The sequence below is a fragment of the Cebidichthys violaceus genome, unplaced genomic scaffold, assembly GCF_023349555.1.
Source record: "Cebidichthys violaceus isolate CVI_PGR_0920_01 unplaced genomic scaffold, fCebVio1.0.p SCAF_28, whole genome shotgun sequence".
Classification (NCBI taxonomy): Eukaryota; Metazoa; Chordata; class Actinopteri; order Perciformes; family Stichaeidae; genus Cebidichthys; species Cebidichthys violaceus.
The window spans coordinates 4,854,305-4,876,465 of record NW_027176461.1 but is presented as its reverse complement, the minus strand read 5'-3'; the positions used below and the strand labels follow the sequence as shown (position 1 = coordinate 4,876,465).

The 22,161-nt window shown below is 43.4% G+C and overlaps 3 protein-coding genes across 7 annotated transcripts in view; 2 read left to right on the top strand and 1 right to left on the bottom strand.

The window, feature by feature from the left end:
* The first annotated feature begins 1,136 nt into the window (after positions 1 to 1,136).
* Positions 1,137 to 6,030, top strand: LOC137880418 (hepatic sodium/bile acid cotransporter-like). Its single transcript, XM_068721787.1, has 6 exons — positions 1,137 to 1,344; positions 3,144 to 3,563; positions 3,654 to 3,858; positions 4,232 to 4,410; positions 5,044 to 5,243; positions 5,405 to 6,030. The coding sequence occupies exons 2-6, from the start codon at positions 3,175 to 3,177 to the stop codon at positions 5,443 to 5,445; spliced, it is 1,014 nt and encodes a 337-aa protein (XP_068577888.1). The 5' UTR covers positions 1,137 to 1,344; positions 3,144 to 3,174; the 3' UTR covers positions 5,446 to 6,030.
* On the bottom strand, positions 5,942 to 11,772 carry LOC137880415 (sushi domain-containing protein 4-like). Of its 3 annotated transcripts, XM_068721782.1 has the most exons (11): positions 11,291 to 11,772; positions 10,782 to 10,860; positions 10,536 to 10,678; positions 10,096 to 10,287; positions 9,683 to 9,874; positions 9,261 to 9,452; positions 8,374 to 8,565; positions 8,030 to 8,224; positions 7,807 to 7,939; positions 7,332 to 7,717; positions 5,942 to 7,243 (listed from the first exon to the last, which is right to left on the bottom strand). In XM_068721782.1, exons 3-11 carry the CDS (start codon positions 10,651 to 10,653, stop codon positions 7,218 to 7,220), a joined length of 1,626 nt encoding a protein of 541 aa, XP_068577883.1. In that variant the 5' UTR covers positions 10,654 to 10,678; positions 10,782 to 10,860; positions 11,291 to 11,772; the 3' UTR covers positions 5,942 to 7,217. The 3 variants fall into 3 exon arrangements, with proteins under 3 accessions (XP_068577883.1, XP_068577884.1, XP_068577882.1); XM_068721783.1 differs by lacking the exon at positions 10,782 to 10,860; XM_068721781.1 differs by lacking the exon at positions 11,291 to 11,772 and having other exon boundaries at positions 10,782 to 11,282.
* fsip1 (fibrous sheath interacting protein 1) overlaps positions 11,666 to 22,161 on the top strand; it is a 25,172-nt gene continuing 14,676 nt past the window's right edge. The window contains exons 1-8 of one of the 3 annotated variants that reach the window (XM_068721785.1): positions 11,666 to 11,827; positions 11,917 to 11,974; positions 12,048 to 12,217; positions 12,305 to 12,383; positions 12,496 to 12,594; positions 13,187 to 13,329; positions 13,556 to 13,675; positions 15,772 to 15,933. In XM_068721785.1, the coding sequence (XP_068577886.1) occupies positions 11,666 to 11,827; positions 11,917 to 11,974; positions 12,048 to 12,217; positions 12,305 to 12,383; positions 12,496 to 12,594; positions 13,187 to 13,329; positions 13,556 to 13,675; positions 15,772 to 15,933 (993 nt within the window). Of the gene's footprint in view, positions 11,828 to 11,916; positions 11,975 to 12,047; positions 12,218 to 12,301; positions 12,384 to 12,495; positions 12,595 to 13,186; positions 13,330 to 13,555; positions 13,676 to 15,771; positions 15,934 to 22,161 lie in introns of all 3 variants that reach the window. The other 2 variants (XM_068721784.1, XM_068721786.1) reach the window with 2 other exon arrangements.

Here is a 22,161-nt window from a genome sequence, read left to right as displayed (position 1 = left end):
CATATGATTATGAGGCCAGATGGTGGCCTAGCTCACTATTGCTGCCCTCCCCCACTCACCATTCATGACTGCACACTTGCCTCCATAAGACCTTTAAATAGCTTCTGCAGCAAGCCATCACTGATACACCTACTGCAGCACTATAGACGCGCTTTATTATCAGGAATTTGATTCATATGAATAAGACAAAGCTAAACACGGGCTGTTTTACATCCTTAAAAACAACTTAAAACAACACCTTAGCGTTTAGTAATCCATTTAATATTTAGACAACAGACATATCAGCACATATTACCTTCATTGTCACTTTTAGATGGGGATATTCATTAAATGGTAATTACAATTGCATGTCATATTTGTAATTATTGTAATTGTGCTTTGATTTTCCTCAGTTGCACCTGTTTTTGGTTCATTCTAAGATTGATTCACACGGCAACAGCTCTGTCAATGATCTTCGTCCCCATTATTTATTCCTCTCCTTCTTCCAGTTACAAACCAGCTCAGCTGCTCATCAAATGGAAATATCTTTATAAATACACAGAATAATACCTTTCTTTTTAAATGCGTTGATGATCCTCAGTGCCTCCCAAAAACCTTAAACAACACCACTGTTTGCTCATTTTCTGATTCATTCATTCGGCAAGTGCAATAACAAGATGTATCAAGTTTCGTTGAATACGATTGTTTATCCAAGACTTCTATGCATGTGGGATTCCATTGAATGTCAGCATGTGAGGTGCATTGAGGTTTTGACCCCTTTAACTTTGCCCTAATCTCTACCATGCGTCAGATATCAACATGTGAGCCTTGTGTAACGTATCAGCATCAGCTCTGCGAGTTGTAAATAAGAAGTGTTGTCGGACAAAGCACCCAAGGCTCACAAAAAACGAGGGCCCCTTTTGAAAAGACTGAAAACTCAGCCAGGCAAACGGAGTCCTCTGCCTGGTTGCGTAATATTAATTGAGGGTCTGTTTACACATGCAAGTGAGGCCAAATGAATAAATTGCCAAACTTTCCCACGGTGCCCTGAAAATGAGGAACTAGGGGAGCAACTCAGTATGGACGGGAGACGACTTTCAGCAACCGGCTGAAAAGCAGGATTCACTAGAATTCAGTTTAACACATATAAATAATAGTAGCTGTGCAGGGAGTTGAGCGTGGTTTGAATGGTTTGCTACTGGAGTTGATTGCCATGTTTACACCTACCATGGTGTCACTAGCCCATGTGACGGAGAGGGGAGGGCAAGGGGGTCCAAAAGGAGTTAGGCGCAAGAATGTGAGGAGAAATGGAAACAAGAGTGTGAGCGAGCGCAGCAAAGTTGCAGAAACTGGCCTGAAATTAAGGTAAGAAAGTGCTTTTATTTCTCAGCTTATCTTTTGTTCTTAAAGGGTCACACTGCCACTATTTTGTTCTTACATCATCGGCAGCAATTTCGACGCAAAGACAAAAAGAGGAATAAAATGATAAAGTATTGTGTCTGGATGCAGCATGCTTCTACATTTGCTGCGCAATTCCAGTGCCATTGCCAAAACTACTAAAATCCCAGAAGAGAGCCTCGTTGATGCGTTGTGTGATATCTTTCTTCATTACATTGAGCACGGCCAGTGCAAACCCGTGAAATCACATGATGATATGGAGTCACACATCAAAATACAATTGTGGAGTTGTTCTAAACTACACTACATTTGCAATGTGTTTTCTAATGAAGGAGTGTGTCATTAGAAACAATATGGCTTTTTAGTGTAGACGTAACAGTTGCAGTTACGATGTTACAATAGATTATATAAATATGAATAATATATATAGTAATGACTGCTGATGATTGGTATTTTCTCAAATCCTTTGTGTGTAAAGTGTGGCTTTAACAGCAACATTGTAAACGACTGCACAGAGGGAAATGGCTGGAGTGGTTGCACAACACTCTTCAGTAGTCCTGGAGGATTACATGATGTCAGATTTACACCATCTACACGCAATCAGTTGTAACGCTGCTGTTTTGTAGCAGCTTAATTGGGTTTTGAAGTTGGCAGTCGGTGGGGATGCCTACACCTGCGGGGGTCAACTGCTGCCTCCGTCGCTTTGTTTGCCGATCAATGGTAGAGGTCGGACTGTGACAGGGTTCTGAAAACGGCTGGCGTCTCGTTAGAATAGCACTTATCAATCAACGCTGATCAATGCGATGATGTCTTTTGCTGGATTTTTTTGTTGGTCTGAAATTCAAAAGGGCTTTCTGTGGAGCGCTGAAACGGACTGGTATCTCATAGTTTGGAGTAAAGCTCGTATTGTGTCTGGCTGCAAAACTTAACGCGGATGAAACTGAGTCACTTATGTACTGCAGGTTATTCAGTAATATATTACCAGAAACTAAGACAGGGTTGGATTAAAATCTGACACATGTTGTCACTGCTATGCAAGAACAACAACACAAATTAAAAAACATGTTTATTTATTAAAATAAGTATGGGCACTGTAGTTTATTTTGAATCAATCACACCTACATTATCATGTTGCTAATGCACCAAATCCGCCACTGAAAGTAGTCCCCAGCCAATGCCTTATTTATTCACGTTTGAGTAACATTTGCCGATAACTACAGCGCCCAGGTGTAGCGTATTGTAACACATTGTCTAAGAGATGGACTAAGGCGTTGATGGTTTTGATCTTTTAATGGAATTAGTTGACAGTAAGACAAATATGGAATAGTTAGAGCTGTGCATCAATGTCTACAGGAATACCAGTGATGCTACATATCATTTTATTTATAGGGAACACACAAAAGGCAAACATCTGAAACAATAATTGCTTGCAGAAACTGCTGTTTTCTTCTTTTTTTCTTCTATATTTTATTATAATTTTGATAGGAAACACTGATGAGGATTGTGGAGAATTACCAAAAAAAAAGCTCCTTCATTTGGACATTTGCAAGCTGCAAAATGTGAATGAATATGTTTGTGGCTGAGTTATATGAAAATGATATGAGATGCATTGCATTAAAAACCCCTACAAATGAAATAAAGAACTCAAACTTCCTAACCAAACACTGCAATACAATGTAAGCATATGTGTGTAGAAGTCTAATGACGACAATCTCAAACTGGAATTGCTTTGCCGTTAATGTATTTGTATCATATTTGTGGGACAGGTGAAAGTCGCGGCGCAGTAAGAGCACAACAATGAACGTGACAGAAGCCTACGAGGGAATCGCTAACAACCACACCCAGGGAAATGTCTCCGGTAACGGCAGCGTGGGTGTCCTGAGCATCCCCCCCTCCCTGAACCAAGCCCTTAATATCTTCACCGTCATCATCCTCTTCATCACCATGATTTCCCTCGGCTGTACGATGGAGATTTCCAAAATCAAGACCCATCTGCTGAAGCCTAAAGGAGTAGCCATTGCACTGGTGGCCCAGTTCGGCGTCATGCCCCTGACTGCTTTCTCTCTAGCCAAAATGCTGCAGATGGATCCCGTCAGGGCTGTGACTGTGCTCATCTGTGGCTGCTGTCCAGGGGGAAGCTTATCAAACATTTTCTCCCTGGCCATTAAGGGTGACATGAACCTCAGGTAAACCCCCCCCCCCCCCCCCCATTGATGTATTGATTCCGGCATGTCGGTCTACTAATGTTTCTCCTCTCTCTGACACCCTTCCCTCAGCATCGTAATGACCACTTGCTCCTGTATCGCGGCCCTGGTGTTGATGCCTTTGCTGCTCTACATCTACTCCCAAGGCTTCACCGGGCTAACAAACGCCGTGCCGTACGTCGGCATCATCTCCGCTCTCACGTTCACCTTGGTGCCTTGTGCCATTGGCATCGCCATCAATCACTACAAACCAAGCTACTCTTCGGTCATCAAAAAAGTGAGAGTCCTGGAACGTGTTCTCACGCGAACGTCATCCGTTACAGACGGCGGGCGCTCTGACTTGTGATAGGAGGAAAAAACCAGACCCTGAAGCTGAAGCAGCTGAATATAATTAAGCTATTATTCATTTCCCTCTGTGCTTTTACTACTGTGACACATATCTTATATTAAAAGGACCTGTTCCACACCAAGTCAACACATGGCATGGGTGTTATTTGTCGTAGTAGACCTTGAACTTGAAGCCTCCACATGTTTGTCAAATTTGGAAGTAGGGAAAAAGAGAGAAGTTTCCTGCTTTGATAATGCTGGGATTCAAGTCCCGTTAGAGGAGACACATTGACGCTTGCAGCATGTTTCCACTTCCTCGACAGGTTGGCCTCAGCATCCTGATAATCTCCGGCATCATAGTGTTCAGCCTGTCTGCTTTGGTCGTCAAAGACATCATATGGATGGTCCTCACGCCTGATGTTCTGGTGGTGGCTGCACTGATGCCACTGATTGGCTTTATGCTGGGATACATCATGTCTTTCATATGCAGACTCAGTCCACAGTAAGTGTGTAGACACGCTAGATGTACCGTTCTTTCAGTTGCTTTCTTGATTTTGTTCAATTAAAGGATTTTTTTTTTGTCCTTTTTTTGGCCTTGAAGAGGTGAAAATATTAAGTAGGCTATTTCATGAGATAAAATGCAAAATTAGAAAGAAATCAAGATCATTTTGTAAAACGGAATATTTTTTTTCTTCTTTGTTTTAGCCTCATGTGTTCCATCAGTTTAATCATGGGACCTCCTATATAGGACTGACCCCCAGGGTCATCATTTAGTAAAACGGAATATGTTTTTCCTTGTTCGTTTTAGTCTCGTGTGATCCATCAGTTTAATCATGGGACCTCCTAGAGGACTGAGCCCCAGGGTTATCGTTTTGTTAAACGGAATATATTTTTTTTCCTTGTTGGTTTTAGTCTCGTGTGATCCATCAGTTTAATCATGGGACCTCCTAGACTAGAGGACTGACCCCCGGGTCGGGAACCAGCAGCTCCTTTCCATTTCATTTCACACACATACATACATACATACATACATGACAGCTTGTAGTTACTATATGTATTACTATGTGACTTTATAAAATATGATGCAGTTGTAGATTAAACTACACAAAAGTGTATCACTCTCCTCTTTTTTCAGATGTAGCAGAACAGTCTCCATGGAAACGGGTTGTCAAAACATCCAGCTGTGCGTTACCATCCTAAAAGTGGCCTTTCCCCCTGAAGTCATCGGACCCATGTTTCTCTTCCCATTGATATACTACATATTCCAGTGTACCGAGGCCCTTCTGCTGACCCTGTGCTTCAGATGTTACCGAGCATTCAAGCCACCAGCTGAGGGTAAGCGTCACAGCTGAGGGTAAGCGTCACAGCTGCCGGCGTGTTGCTGCAGAGCGAGGCTGGGAGGAGGGGCCGGACGAGCGCACGAGCTCTTCTCCACGCAGATTGTAGCCGGAGAGCAAAGAAAGCAGAAGTCTTAACGTCTCCCTTCTCTCACACAGACGGTGTTGACATCAAACAGGAGGTGGTGAAACAGCCGTGACCGTGACACCGATGACAACCCAGTGCTGGAGAGGGAAACGTGTCGCTACCGAGGACGCAGCGATTCAGACGGCCATCACCGTCTCCACACCGTCTGCATATTCCTCACGCAGGCCTGCGATGCTGAAAGAAAGACTGTGGAAGCATGTGCAGCAACTAATACTTTTATTGTGGTTTACTTAATCAATTCTATGCAACGTTAACTACGGGTAGAGCCTGCTAGCCAAATGATTAAGAATCATGACATTTTGTATTTATATTTTTTCTATTTTTGAAAAATCTGGTGTTTTACTGAAATCTGCTAATTTTTATGACTGACACCTTGAGAATGAATGAGTTTATAAAATCTATTGATGTGCCATTTGCTCTTTTTAGACCGTATGCTGAAATCAGACCAAAGAGAAAGATCTCAGATCTTTCAAAAATGTGAAAAACCTAATAATAAAGACGGAAATAGCCAATTTGGACATCTTAAATAATATTTAATCAAAATGGGCGTATGTTATATACAGACTTAACTTAAAACCTTTTTACATATATTAAAAAAAACCAAAACATCTTCACAAAACACAAAAACCATTCCTCAGTCTAAAAGCAAAGAGTCAAACAAAGACATTACACTAATCTGTACACTGACTCGTATTTACAGTGTCACATACAACGTGCCTGCAGTAGAACCAAAACTGAAGCGGCGAAGTGAAAAGACATACTTTAGTTTTTTGTTTTGTTTTGTACGTTTCCAAGAGTTGGTGGAAGCGTCAAAAGAAGCCGTGGCTGATCAACAGCGCTCTGCTTACAAGTAAATTAAATAAACATCTTAGTTCCCTGTTTACACTTAAAACATTACAATTATTTTACAAGCAGCCTGAATAAATTAAGAGAATAATTATTTTCTGGTGAACAAGTGATGTGTCTGACAAAGCCACACATTAGATCACTAAGCAGTGGACACTTTTAACCGACATTCGTTTTTTTTTTTTTTTTTTTTTTTAAACTCCCTATTTTACATATTATAGATACCTGTGCATAGAAGTGGAACGCTAAGGCCATTGAGGACAAGGGTATGAAGACATCGGAACACTTACCAAGAGTGAAATGTATCAAACGCAGGCCTGAATCTGTCTCTCGTCTCTTAAAATGTTTGCCCTCAATCCAATGAAAAAAAAAAAAAAAAAAAAAAAAAAACACACAGCGAAGGGAATCCTGGGTGGACAAGCAGCCTTAAACTGTACAGTGGCATCTGGAATGACGCGAGTAACGATCGACAACATCTTAAATAAATCACAAAAATCTTTGAGGGACAATACTGTCAGTGTGCACGACTTGGACAACAAAGCTGGACTACCTGGACTTCATGCATCTTTGCCCGATGTGCGTCTCAAATGGTGCGATATGCGGTTAAGGAAAAGTAACGGTGACCAAAAGACACTTAAGAGATTATTTAGCTCTCCAAATGAGTTTGCAGCTTTGCCCTTTCAACTGAAAGCCATCCCCTCCCCTCCCTCAGACGCCGGACATACAATACATCGTGTAGGAATTCCTATAAAAAACAAATGTAAGCGTGTATGTACATGTGAATGCCTTCTCTGTTCTCCTTCGGGATGGACCGAGGAACTATTCCGAGTAACCCGCAGCTTCACTCGGAGCCTCGTCTGTGTCGACAGCTGTGTTGACAAACTCTCAAGAGGCATCCCGCTCACCAGTACAGGTCAGTAGCAGCGCTGGTCGTCTCGGGGGGGGGGGGGGGGGGGGTCCAAAGGCTGCAGCGTTTTTTCAGGCCTCCTTCAGCAACGGCATATCTGAAGAGAGGGGACACAGTTTTTATCAGTACAAAGTGTGGATCTTTAAGTAAAAAAAAAAAAAATGTGTGTTGGAAGAGAGCTTTACCATCAGAGTAGTCCATCTCAGAGTCCAGAGACAGGCTGTGTCGGTCGCTGCCTGCAGACGGCCTTCGTTGTGAGGATGAAGGAGCGGCAGCACCTGCATGCTCCAGAACCCAGGTAGAGGAGGAGGGGGAGGGGGAGGACGACGGCACAGGGTGCACGACGGCCATCTCCGACTGCTGCCGTTTGAGGGATGAAGGCCGAGAGGGGCCAGCCTCTGGCGCTGTGGCATGCTGACCCTCAGACAGCACTATCTGGACCCGAGACTCGGAGCCGAGAGGCGAGGGTGAGGCCCCACGGGCGTTCACTGCCTCCTCATACGAGGGCAGAGACACCTGGACTCCTTCCACCATGATCGACACGGGCTGGCCGGACACACCCTGATCGCGTCTAGGTGTGGAGAACCAGAAGAAAGTTTAAAAAAAAAACTAGACTACTCTCCTTTTTAAGAGCCTTCCGTGTTTTGAGGGCAGACTCACCGATGGAGGGACTTGAGTTTTGGCTGCAGAAGTACAAACAGCACCACCAGGAGCAGGATCAGGGCCACTGAGCTGGCTGTGGATGCCACTATGGACAAGGCGGGCATCCCTAATGGTAAAGTTGGATTGCGGTCTGTGACACAGATAACAAAATCGACAGTTATCAACGCAGAACACTTACTGCGATTATCCAATTGTTCAAAACGTGCGCTCAGCCGTTTACCTTGCTCCATGAGGCAGCTGAGCTTCATTTGGCTGTCCCACTCTCCATACTGACAGGTAAGGTATTTGTAGTCTCCCTTCAGAACATAGCCTTCCTCACAGAAATATTCAATCACAGTGCCATGAGAGAGTCTTTGGCATGGGGCGGGGTGGCAGGTGTAGCCCCCATTCTCTGGCTGAAACGGAGGCTGGCAAACTGTCCCCGGAGAGACAGGAAAACAAGAAATGCGTGAACTCTGGTGTACAAGAACGACCCACTTTTCCCCATTCCTGTTAGCTCAAATTATTAAAAAATAAATATATATATATATATATATATATATATATCTTGAGGTTTGTCTTTACCGTCACTGCGTATACAGCGAGGAGGTTCAGAGGACCAGTGTCCCAGCGTGGAGCAGGTGAGGCTGCTGGGTCCGTCTGGCAGGTAACCAGGGTCACAGCGGTACTCCAGTACTGTTCCCACGGGGAACGAGCTCCTGTTGGTGTCTGTCAGATTAGTTGAGCCATGCTGCACGGTAGAGGGTCTTATACATCCTGGAAAAAAAAGAAAAAGAAAAGAAAAAAATACAGTTAATAACTAATACAGGAAATAGGAAAACACGGATGAACTGTTGACGTGATTATCTGATCAGAACTAAGTTTAACTCTAATAGTTATCAACTTATCTACCTTATGTGGAGTCTGGCATACTGTCCATTGAAAGAAAGGGAACCGATAAAGATTCTAGTGTTGTATGGTGTGTATACACCTTGGTGTATTTGTGTGTAATTAAAGCGTTCTTTGTCTCTATTCAAGGATATTCTTAGTTTGCCACAATCTGGGCCGCGTGTTGGTCGCAATGCGTCCGTTCCTGTTATTGCAGTTGCTGGATGTTGATCTTAGACACCGATGTGTCTCCGACCTCTTGTGGAGTTGGTTTGTATGATCAGAGCCCCAGTATGTCTCGGACGGAAGACTTTTAACTTGTTTTTTGAATGAATCCACATCCATGTTATTAAAGTAAACAAACTGTAGGTTTTAAAAACACAGATGTTTGAAATAAAAACAGAAGATACTTACAGTAGGTTTAAAAATGAAATGCATATCAACAACTGAATAACAAAATAAAGAATCTCAAACTACAATACACATAGAGCAGATCATAGCTGCTCATTCAAGGTTACAGCACATGTACCAGGCGTTGAGAGGGTCAGAAGTGTAGACGGTACTGTGAGGACGTTTGTCTTTACCGTCACTGCGTATACAGCGAGGAGGTTCAGAGGTCCAGCGTCCCAGCGTGGAGCAGGTGAGGAAGCTGGGTCCCACTGGCAGGTAGCCAGGATCACAGCTGTACTGCAGCACGGTGCCCACAGGGAACAAGCTCCTGTTGGTGTCTGTCAGATTAGTTGTGCCATGCTGCACTGTAGAGGGTCTTATACATCCTGAATAAAACAGAAAACAGTCAAAAGTACAGTTAATATCTTTAGTTTTCAGAATAAATGTAGGTTTTGTTTGTTTGGATATTTATGTTTAGGAGTTCAAAATAGAACAAGAAATGTAATAATGAATTTAAAGAAAATCCAAATTTAGGGGACATTGTTTTGCTGACAGTTGAGCGTTTAGGACGAGAGTATTGACCTATTTCTACGTCCGAGTTTGAGGACCGACCCACCTTGGCTAACACAACTGATCTGCATGGGGCCGTCCCACTGTCCATCCTGACAGGTCAGGTAGTTGTAGTCGCCGCTGAGAACGAAGCGCTCGTCACAGAAGAACTCAATCACAGTGCCGTGGGAAAACATCCGGCAGGGGGATGGGTGGCAGGTGTAGCCCCCATTTTCGGGTTTGGAGAGGGGTAAGCATGCTGATGGGGGGAAAAAAGAAAAAGTACCAGCCTTGTTTTAAAAGAGTTTTGTGTTGTTTTTAGTTTATATGTAAGCAGAATGAGCAAAAAAATCATTAGAGAAACGAAAGCGACGCAAAATTCAACGTGAAAATAAAGACGTTTTTAAAAATCAGTTTAGCTGCTCACAACAGTCACTCCTCATTAGAAGAGACAGTCGTGGACAAAATATCGTATCTTACCACCACTGCGTATACAATGAGGAGGTTCAGAGGTCCAGCGTCCCAGCGCGGAGCAGGTGAGGATGCTGGGTCCGTCTGGCAGGTAACCAGGGTCACAGCTGTACTGCAGCACGGTGCCCACAGGGAACGAGCCCCTGTTGGTTTCTGTGAGGTTTACCCAGCTGTTCTGGACCATGTACGGCCTCACACATCCTGGGAAGAGAAGACCAAAAAAAAAAAGAGGATACAACACATATTTGGAGTAAGTCTCCCCTGTGTAGTAGAACAAGCGATACAATCCCGTCTGTGTCAGGTCGCCTTGACATTCACCCATTTGGTCTGTATTCTACGGTGATTTAAAAATATTTCTTCAGCAGAGAAATTAAAGCTTAATACAATACAGACATAACACATTATGCTTTGTATTGTGGGAGTGTGCAACCATACACGTTGCCCCTTACCTGATCCTTGCCCAGTGGACACCGCAGTCAGTGTCAGCAGCAACAAAAAGAACCGCTCAGTGGCTGAGGTGTGGGCCCAAAAGGCTTTTGATATTGACTCTATCATTCCATTGCACATCTTCCCCTGCAGAGTCAACTCAACCCTGGTATGATCAGAAAATATTAAAATCAGAAGAAAAAAAATGGTATACATGCATCATGATGAAAAAGCAAACCCAGTAGCCTCGATCATATGCTGTCACCTGCCTGACGCAGGTACTCTGCAGAGCTTGGGCAGCTGCCAATGAAATGGGTGTGATTGTGGAACAGTGGCACAATGACAGCACTGAGGAAAAAAAAACCACTAGCAATAATGGTATAATCATTTAGCAAGCTAGCGTGTGTTACAAACCAATTAATCTCTTTAACGCCGTTGATGGTGTCAGCGAAGTAGCGACTTTCCTCCCACATATAAAATAGAACTCTGGTTCTATCTGATCCAGTGGCTACACACCCATTTTCTGTGTAACCTATTAGCTATGAGAGCTACGTTTGATAGCGTTACAGAACAAAACTAAATATATCCCAGTTGCATACTCAGTGTACGTTGGTGTAGATGGTTGATTGCTAGCAACTGAATTACCACCAAGTAAATATCAATATCCAACAGAGCACATCTTAGCTGGCTTTAATCGTTAGGTTAGCTATCTGGGATAATCAACAGTAGCTTTCTTGGTTTGCTAACGCTAGCTAAACATGAAAATAGCGTTACTCACCTCAAAACACTGCCTCGAATCCTCCTCCCTCGCTTTCTCACACTGTATACATGTATCAACAATACCTCAGCTACATCGACGACATTTCAAGTTACTGCCGAAATGACGATAATATGATATAACGAGCCGAAGGGGCACCGCTACAGCTAACCGCTAGCTAGCGCTCTATTGGCTAGCTTGTTACCCGCTACGCTAGCTAGCTGCATCGATCCAGGCACCAGCTGCGCCGCCTCGATTTCGTCCAGTGGCCATAGTAACAAATGCACATTTCCATAGTTACAACATCCGGGAGCGTTTGCGTCTATAGTTACCAAGAAAACAGGCGGACAAACGGTGGGATTTTTCTGTGGTTTTACTTAGCCAACAATTCACACTATGGAAATTATCAAAGGTAATTTAGAAGACATTTCTCGCCCTGCATCGAGTGAGCAGACGGGGAGCCGTGTGTCCAGCGTGTCATTGCCACATAGTGACAGAGTTGGTCCTACAACTCCATTTTCCCTTGTTGTGTTGACCAAAGATGCTGCTGATATTCAGGTAATTAACTAAAGACGACATTACAACATACCTTTTTGACATACAACAATGGGATAATTTCCATAACTTGAGAAAACAATTCCCTGTAGAGCCAGATGAGCTCTGAAGGAACTACAATCAACTCCTCAGCCAGAGGTCCTGACAGAAGTAAGTGGAGTAGCTGTGCACAGGATCCAGCTTTTTTTTATTCAGTTACCTCACACTGTTGTGCATCATTTAGATCAGTGTTCCAGTGAAGTTCCCGATGAAGAGAATGAAGATTCCAAACTGCAGAGAGCTATTGAGGAAATGAGACGACTTGATGAAATACTGTCTGCAAAGATCTGCACAGAAAAGGAAGTCAAGCGTCAAAGGAAAGAACTTCAAGCACAACTCTGGCAAGAGTTCCTGGTAGACACAGTCACATTACCAGTCCACTATACCAGTACCGTTTATCACGTATGGTGTGATGTTATATTGGTTATTTTTCTGCAGCAGAATAAACCCAAAGGTCACTGTGAATGTGCCCAAGAAGCAATGAACACAAGGTTGTTTTTGGCTCTGGAAGCACCCACTGGTAAGCCTTATAGGCAGCAGTATGCAGAACAGCAAGAGTGCTGAATTTAGGCTTCATGCAGTTACTGTGTGACACCTTCAATATGTTCTTTTTTTTTTTTTTTATCTTCAAGGGACAGAAGAGGAGGACGACTTTGTGCCTGTGTTTGAAACTCAAGTTCCCGACTGTGAGCACAACAGAGACGATGCTTGGAGGCAATACTTGGAGCAAAGTTAGTCAGCGCGAATCAAACTCACAAAAGAAAAAGCAGCATGCATTTTTCCATATTCCAATCTATAAAATCCACGCTCTCACTTGTACTGCCTAGATTGTGCACTTGATGGCGCCATGACCTCATGGAACTTATACATGTTGTTTTTCTGAGGCAGATAATAATAAGTGCACTAACTCAATTTCCCAGAAGTGGATGCATAACAGTTTGCATAACCCGCTTATGAAACATTAACTAATCAAGATCTTGTAGCTTTTTTATGATATTGACCATCTAAGGAAAAAGGAAAAGAATGGCGGCACAGTGACCGTTTCTGTGTTTGGAGACATCTCTGCAGGCTGGCTGATTGTTATCACAGTCTTCACACCTACGGTGAAGCCTTGCAGGGCTATTAGTAGAATATTTACAATACAGTACAATTTGTATTAAATTCCACACTTTAATCAAATGGATCAGATGATGGAATAAGAACTCATGGTTTGACTCATAGCATTTCTGTGTTGTTTGATTATTATTATTGTTATCATTAGAGCTTTGACTTACTTTTTCAATATTTACCTTTTTGGAATTTAAAGTGTGGCTTGCCTGACAGGTGAAAAGAAGCCAGGCGGCTGCACAGAGTCCTCTGAACTAAGCCGCGAGGATACCGGGGAAGAAGAGCAATTTGAAGGCAGCCACTGTGGAGCTTCCAAAAGCAAGAAAAAACAGAAAGACTTTGTCAAGAGAAACATTGAGGTATGTCAAAGTTCACCTTGGGCCAAATGCAGTGCTGGGGTATATCGCATGACTTGGAGCAATTCTCTTGACTGTTAGTTTTTCCAGTGAAGAAAAAAAACCATTTGTCTCTGGTTCAAGAGAAAGCTTTTTCACGACTGAAAATAATAGAAATGTTATGCAAATGATGATTTCATCTATGAAGGATGAATAATGGCCCCTTTCTTCGTTTCCTCCAACACAATAGCTCGTAATTGGTGAAGGGGACCACGCTCTTTTGACTCGGGCAGAGAAAGAGCATCTGGCCGGGCTCCTGCAAGGAGTAGACGAAGAGGAAGAGGACGCTGCCAGAGGAGCAGACAGCGAGGTAGGCTGACATGAAACCCAAACACACAACATGTGCTGTAGGATGAGTCTATCTTTTTTTTATCAAGTTCCTTAATACTTCCCCCTCATGTCCAAAAAGTCTTATAGGGAGCAGCAGATAATCCCGTCCGCTGCTTCTGCCAAGGCCCTAATATTTACTTTCATAACTGTGTTAAAAGCAAATATTGAATCCAGTGTCACCAATCTTGGCGTAAATAAAATGTTTCTTCCGTGATCTTATTTGTCGGAATGTGTGTCACGCTCACATTTTGTTGTTATTAAACACATCGGGCGACTCAACCAGACCCTCAGAACTGCACATGGAGTAGCATTGGTCGGACATCAGTGTTTTTGATGAATCCCAGGAGGCCTCTGGGGAGAAGATTATGACGCCTCAAAGCAGTTCGGATTACGAACCAGATGTCAAGTGCCTTATGCGGTTCACGGATTGCTGCGTGTTATGGCTTGATTATCGTTGTCATAACAGTTCCCTCTGTGGTGTTTATTTGAAATCCGGAGGCCGGGATCTTTCATATAGCCCTAATGTAAGCTACAGTGGCACTCGTAGGGAGAGAGCGCCGACGGGGCTTAAAGGCGAAGAGACTGAGGCCTCTTGCGTTTCCGTGACGATTCATCTGTGACCCCGTGCCACCTAGAGCAGTAGACCGTTTCCACTTGGAACCCACTTACGCCATCTTAATCTTTTAAAAGTATACATTTAAAAGTTTAAATTAGCTTTTATAGCTCTTTTGGCAGCTGGGGGACCAGTGTGAAGTCTGATGGTATGAGGTCTGTTGGGAACTCACTTACCTTTTCACATACGGATCCATTTAGCTTGACCCCGACAGTTCTGCATCCGTGGGACAGCTTGCCAGAGTTTTTCTTTTTTTCATGTCTCGCTGCTCTATTTATGATGTTTGCCTTGACTTTTAGAACAATACTGCAGTAATTGTGGTGGCAGATACCAAACCGAGGGGAGCGCAGATGCTCTGGATTTTTTTTTTTTTTTATTGGAAGGAGGAAGACTTCCTGTTATTGCGAGGCGTGCTATTATGAATGGCCATAACGGTGCAAGCACATTATTCATGTCACCAGGACTTTGGCAGTGATCCGTCTTCATTTCTGAGGACTTCGCTCAGTTCATGGCAGAATCCCACTGGACGCCTCTACCACAGGCTAGCTGCTCAACGTTTGCCACACACACACACACACACACACACACACACACACACACACACACACACACACACTTTTTTTTCTTTTTAATGTTACCGACTCTTGTCCTAACAAGTTCCACAGTCGTTGTTTTTTGTGGTAACCCGAGGCAGTAAATCAATAGCAGTCAGTAATCACGTAACATTTCGGTGCTGCACTAGTGGGTGTAATCTCCTGCTTTATCAAGGGAAAAGTTTGACGTGGGTAAATACGCCGATTTGACTTCTTGTCGAGAGTTGATGTAAAGATCGATCCCTCTATTTCTCACGCTAAATATGGAGCTAGAGCCAGGGGATGGTTAGCTTCCTCTAGCTTAGCATAAAGACTGAAAACAGGGAAACAATAGATCTGCGAACATGAAACACCAATAAGAATTTGTTGATCTCATTTGGTAAAACGTTGGCCCGGTGCGGCGCTCCACCTATAGCTGATGGACCCCTGTGTGAGTTTTCCTCTGCTCCCTCCTCAGAGGTCACAGATGTGTAGTTTGCAGAGTTGTGATCTTCTTCTCTGGCATTAAAAACCCCTCACTGCAAGATCTTATCTCACCGCTGGGCTGCGATGAGCTCACCACCCACCCACTGATTCGCACAAGACATAAAAGGAGACTGGGACAAACAGTCACCGTGAGCAGAAGGCAACTCAAAAGTTTTGGCACTTGACTAGAAGCGTGATCGGCACCTTGTTCACCCTCCAGGAGTGAATACCAAGTGCGGGAGTCATACTTGTACCCATTCCCTGCTGCAGACATCACCGTCACAAAGTTGCTAAATAGGCAAGCGTTAATGTATATCAGTCCTCTATTAAGGCTGCCGCTAAACGAGGCAGGCTTATTCTAACCCAGTGGGCCATGACTTCTTTTCGGCTGCGATTGTCTTCCAGGAGGACATGTGGGCTGTGTCAGTGCTGACAGGTCTGGGTTACACCCCGGAGCCTTCTGACCTGGAGCAGCTGAGCGACATCGACTCCAAAATTCGCCTTCTCCTTCCCGTCGAAGAACTTCTCTCGGCGCAAAGCTCATATACAAGCCTTAGCATTCCCCAGGTACGTATTCACACAGCGCTACCGTCTGCATTACAACGGCAATGGGTTCACGTAAACTCCAACCAGACACCATCCAAGACTGCACTGAGGCGGTCATTATGTCTTATTACAAGCTCAGTGTGGCATCGATGGCAACCTCTTGTAAAATCCTTTTGTTACTGACCCTCAGGGAGTCACTCCCCTTATTCATAAGTGGGGAAAACAGAATTATGTAAGCTGCTGTTACTCGGAACTGAGGGTTGCCTCACTTTTCCATCCACTTTTCCTACGTTTCCATACGAAGGCCATACAAAGCCTCTTGTGCATTATTTGCTCCTTGTCAATGTAATGTAAAGGGTTTTGCTCCGACTATTGTTTTATTATTACAACTATTACTTTCTATATTTTTTTTTTTGTCTCTACTTTCACACCCGATCGCCCATTTATTCTCTTGTTCTTTGTGATTTTCATGACATGATGTCATTGCTCTTGACTGGACTCCCTGATGCTCAACCCCCCACTGCACATCGTCTGAGTTTAGAGTATAATCTATACACCGCTACCACATCAGACAAGAACCAACTCAACAGATATTTGTAAATGTTTTCCATACATGGGTCCTAGGTTCGGGCCTGCTCCTAGACGTGAGCTCAGTCAGTTATCTCAGGACCTTATCTCACTACATTTTAAAAGGCCAGATGGCATGTTCATCATTTGCATAGCCTGTCAATGGAAAAAAAAAAAATGGTGTTTTTTTTTTTTTAAGTCATAAAAACTTTACAACGCAGTTTTGTGAACCCTAGGTGCCATTTTCCACTACCACTACTGGATGTAGACAAGGAAAAACTTCAGCGCTTGAATCCCAGTGCTGGAATAGCTCATGATCTATTTCACAATGTCCGGAGCATTTATGTCGCTGTCCTAATTATTTCCCAATTTCCCACTGCAAATTTGCTCACTTATTTACCCGATGTTGTAACGAAATGGCAGGAAAACAAAGCTTCAAATTTGAAGTTGAGGTAATTTCTGATGTGACCTCCAGCTGTCTGTTTAGATGACGTGGATCCTCAATAGCTGAGCGGGATGTAGCCTCAAAATAAGATCAAATACGTTTGGAGCTGAAATTCATCGAGTAATCGGTTGACAGAGAATTCAAATATTTTGATAATCGATTTATCGTAAGCCATTTTTTCTCCCTTGTGCTCCCCCACACATGACGTAGAGGAGATTTCAGCCAAATCGAACAAAACTGTGTGATTACTGGGCAGATGGATGTGTTACTTTGTGTAACCTGCTTCCCTCCCTTCCCACCCTTTAATCATCTTGCCCGGTTAAAAGAGTTTTGGGGAAAGTGAAACTCCCCATCATCCATCCATCCATCATCTGCTCTCCATTAGTGCTGAAATGCCTAATACAAGCATTCCTTTTCAAATGATTGTAAAACATAAATTAAACAATTACACGACACTTCTGTCTCTGAAGTCACCGGTAGCGGATAATTCACCATCAGACGACGAAGCACTGAAAATCCGCGGTAATTTTTTGTGTTTTCGTAAAAAATAAAAAAAGTGAAGCCGTGGTGAAGCTCACACCTGCATTTCTTAAAAAGTATCTGTTTCCTTACCCTACCTCCATCCCGTCTCACTGGTGAGGCATATATTAAAGATAGACTGCACCGACAATAAATCTCTGTCAGAGCCAGTCATTCATTCCACATCGGTGCCTGTAAATCTTAAAGGGGGTCGTAAAAGTAAGTATGCTTTTGTTTTATGCTTTTGTTTTGCGGTTAGCTTTATTCTCGGCAGTAGCTTGCATAAGTCAGATTTCCTAACTGAAACCATTTGGACAGCCATCCAGGAACCTGCTTGTTTGCTCGCTCATTCTAGGGCAGTCTCTAATGTGCACAATAAGAGATCTCTTAGATCACTTTTTCTCCCCCACCATCATATTAAATCATGGAATCTAGACGTCCATGTTTGCTGTTGTCTCTTGTTTTCTGGCCATGCCAGATCTGTCACGTATTACATGGAAGAGGGAGTTATTCACCTCTCCCCAGTGAGCACTCCCTCACATAAAGGATCAGTCAAGGCTTGAATCTGTGATCTCACAACTTGGCGGCACCCTTTTTCCCAATAAGTCGTGATTAGACTTTTCGGAGTAAAAAGCGGCCTTGTGCATTCCTGCGCAGTCACCTTAGCGTTAGCCTCTCTGGCTTAAGCGGGGTCGTTCGCTGGAGCCCGTGAGGTCGGATGCAGTCTTGTGAAGCCAGGCACCAGCTGAGCTACTGCCACAGGAGAGAGAGAGAGTCAGCTCCCCCATGAGATCCTAATTACAGAGCTGGTGGAGGTAGAGGAGTGCCAGCTCCAGAAAAGGAACAAGACTTTCCCTTTCATTTGGAGATATACATGCAGAAAGGTTCACTATATATACACAGGAAAGACTACTGTATACTCTATATGCCGCTCATATTGCAGCCAATAGCAATAGAGCAGCGATACTTTTTTTGTACCAAAATGTACAAAAGCATACCTTGTACAGGTGAAAACGTCTTGAACGGACTCGGCCACCTGTGGATTCTAGGTGTCAGACATTTTATTGTTAAAGCACACCGAGACCAATTATTTGTCTTTCAGTCAATGCAGTGGCAGGTGCACATTTTTTTTCTGCACCGATAATCCCTCTCATAATGCCATAAACCACAGAATTAATGATTGCAGAAGCATGGCATCACTCACTATATGGCCACACGGTGAGTCACGTTGAAAGTCTTGATGAGACAAAGCCTTGTTTTCTTTGCCTCTGGTTCTTTTTTTTTTTTATTCTGGAAGAAGGCCAGGTAGCTTCAAAACTCTCCTCAAATGATCTGAATAGAAGAGAATCAAAACACGATTTTAACGGTGTTTTCCTTGGACGCCGTTAATATTGTTCTCATGACGGCATTGCCGCTATTGCATTCTTCATTTTATCCCATTTTCTCAGGCTTCCAGCCGAAATAGGCCTTCCGTCATTAAAACCATCTGTTGGCACAAAGGACAAACGTACAGTACACCCCTCCTACTGTACCACGGTGTGGTAATGCCTGCACCAGCCACAGTTTGAAGCCAGAAGAGGGGGATTCTGTCATGACAATTTAGCTGGTGTTGGGTGTGTGTGTGTGTGTCTGTCAGAATTAGATAGGCTATTCTCTTAAATGTGGTTACAATGAAAATTAATGAATGGCATTATACAATATGGTTTTCCGTCACTGCCCACGGCATTTGATTGCATCGGATCAACTCCTTCTACGTTTGCATAGTAACTCCAGCTGTGTTTTTGTTGTGCTATATTTTGATGCAAGACTATGAGGTCACTTAGTCACATTGCGTGGTTGCTGATGAGCACCCATGATTTTAACTGCAGCGAATGTTAAGTGAGGGAGCAGAGTTTTGGACAGAAAACGCCCTTTCGACCGACACAATGTGGTCAGCAGATAGTTTGCAAATTTATCTTATTTGGTCCGGGTCATATAATTAAACAGCTGTGGAAAAGCTCTGGTCACGTTATATTCATCTAAAATGCGGGTTAGTTCTTATTTTATATCATCAAGTGGAAGCTGTGTTAGAATACATGAGGGTACCTGCTGACTTTAACATAATGTTCAGAAATGTGCTACATACAGTATTCATGTAATATATACATCACGGCGTACGTCAGAGGCAGTGGCATTTTTAACAGAACAATATTTTTCTCTCTAATAGCAATGACAGCGTTCAGGAAACAAACGGATATCTCATCCGCTGCAGTGAGGAAGACACTGTCCTCTCTGGAATATGATGTTCATGTCCCTGCTGAAATATGGGAAATATGCTAACTCACAACAGAGAAGGATGTGACTGTTTTGTTCCTCATCGGTGGCTGAAGTTTGGCTCCGTTTATCACACTGGTAACCAACCTGCCAGTTGGATGGATGCGTTTTCATAAATAGTGTATTATCTGCATGAAAATGTTGGAATTTGGAGCGTTTGTTAATAAGAATCGTCTTTGCAACCTCTGTGGCTATCATATTCTGCACGGAGAGAATAAGATGTCAGGTTTGTCATGCTTTTGGTGTTTTTCACAAGGTTAACTTGGCTTAGAAGAATAGAGTCGTCCACACCCTTCCCCACCCTATAATTCCCATGAGACACAGTTTATTGTCCTCTTATAAGCGCCTCTCCCATTGGTGTTACCCACAGAAGCAGCTGTGTTAAGTAGTTTACAGTGATTTTTTCCCCCCGTCATGGTCGAGATCTTGCTTTCGAACTGTTCCACTCATTATCACGCTCCACAGTGGATTATTCAGTCACAAAATCATCTGCTCACAATAAACGATAAACGATTAAAATATTTGCCAATTTCCTCAAATGATACAAATTAAAGACCATTAATGCAGTTAAATATTACCGCAACTCACTGTTCTTTGTGTCTGACTACAAAAGGAATAGTTGGACATTTTTTTGGGAAACTTGCTCATTTGTTTTCTTGCCAAAATTTGGACGAGAAGGTCAATACCACTCTCGTGTCTGTACGGTAAATATGAAGCCACTGTTAGCAGTCGGTTAGCTTAGCACAAAAGACTGGAAACAGAGTGGAACAGCTAGCTTGCGTCTCGTCTGAAGCTAACCAATCTGCTTACCTCTAGCTGTGTGTTCAGCCAAAACGTGAGGCAACTTTTAAAAAAGGTAGCGCCGTCAATTGAGAGATGCAATTAGTACACATTGTACTGTGTACTGTATTGGACAGTACACAGTACAATGTGTACTGTCCAATTGTCACGGTTGACAACTGGACAGTACACATTGTTTGGGGCAAATCAACAGGGCCGGCTCAAACTGCAACCAGTCAAGTCATAAATTTGCTCTGCCCTCCGTTTGAACACACTTCTAAGCTCATTACCACATTATATCTCATTTGTTTAACGCGTGCGAAAACCGAAGTGTGAAAACTACATGTGGTGGCATCGGACGCAGCCCGGTCTAGCGGTTAGCTGGCAAACCATACCGTCGAGCATTGCACTGGCAATGCTCACAGTCCCATATTTCATCTGTCATCATTAAAAAAAAAAAAAAAAAGCACTACGTAATTGGACAATAAATACACTGGAATGTAAGTCAGATACTTTGCCCGACACAGCCTGTGTCACCGGCGGGACAAGAAGTGCAGAAAGATGCTTGGACGTTTTACCCTCCAGATGCTTTTGATGAATATTTAACATGGTCCGCTTCTTTAACACTTCACATTTATTTTGTATGTAATTATTTGGCAAACACTTAAATTACCTTATATTAGCGACGTTATGCTGGGTGGAGGTCTCAGCAAAAAGCCATAGACAGATGCAAGATTTTTCCTTCACAACCCAAAGCAGTGAAAACTTCAAACGGATCAAACGTTCGTCGACCTTGGACCGCTCTTCTAAGATACTGAGCTGGTGTGGAGATTTTAACCCAGAATCACATTCAACATGCTTTTTTGATTTTAAGATGCACCAGCAGGTTTTGATCTGTGAAACAGTGACAGCTACAGACCACCCTTAGTTCTGAAAAAAAGAAAGAAAAAAAAGAAGCAAGTATAATGTCCAGATGACCCACAAGTGAATCTTCTAATACTTCAGGAATGTTCAGCCATCACCAAGTCATATAACACAGATCCAAAATACTGACGTAAAAACACGACCTCTAGGGCAGGAAAAGACAGCTCAGACAAACAAATTGCATAACTAGGACATTTTTAAAGATGGTGCTATACAAACCCTCACATTGTCTCTTAATGAGCAGTATTAGATCGATTTGAGGAGGGAGGGGGAGGGAATTGACAGTTACCAAAGAGTTAGACTTTTGTGAAAGGTGAGTGGTGCTGGGTCCATTTGCACTACCTTGCTCTTGTCAGCATGCAGGTAAAAAAAAAAAGAAGGTATATAACACCAACGGCAGCCTTTACGGCACCTCCGTCTCAGAACTTGGCAGACGCCTGCAGGTCATAAACTCGGCAGAATGTCTGAGGGACGGAGAATACGGGAAAATGAGAGAAGTCGAGAGACTCTCAGCCATAGCTTCCGAACAGCTTACTCCACGAGCTCTCACAGGGAGTGCTCGTGGCAAGGCATGTGGACAGGCCTTGGCAGGTAGCCTGGGTCCACGTGGCACAGCCAGAGCTCCTACTATACTCGAGATTTGCAGAGAATCGGAGGGAGAGAAACGGAGAGAAAGAGAGGAGCGCGCTGTTCTGAACAAC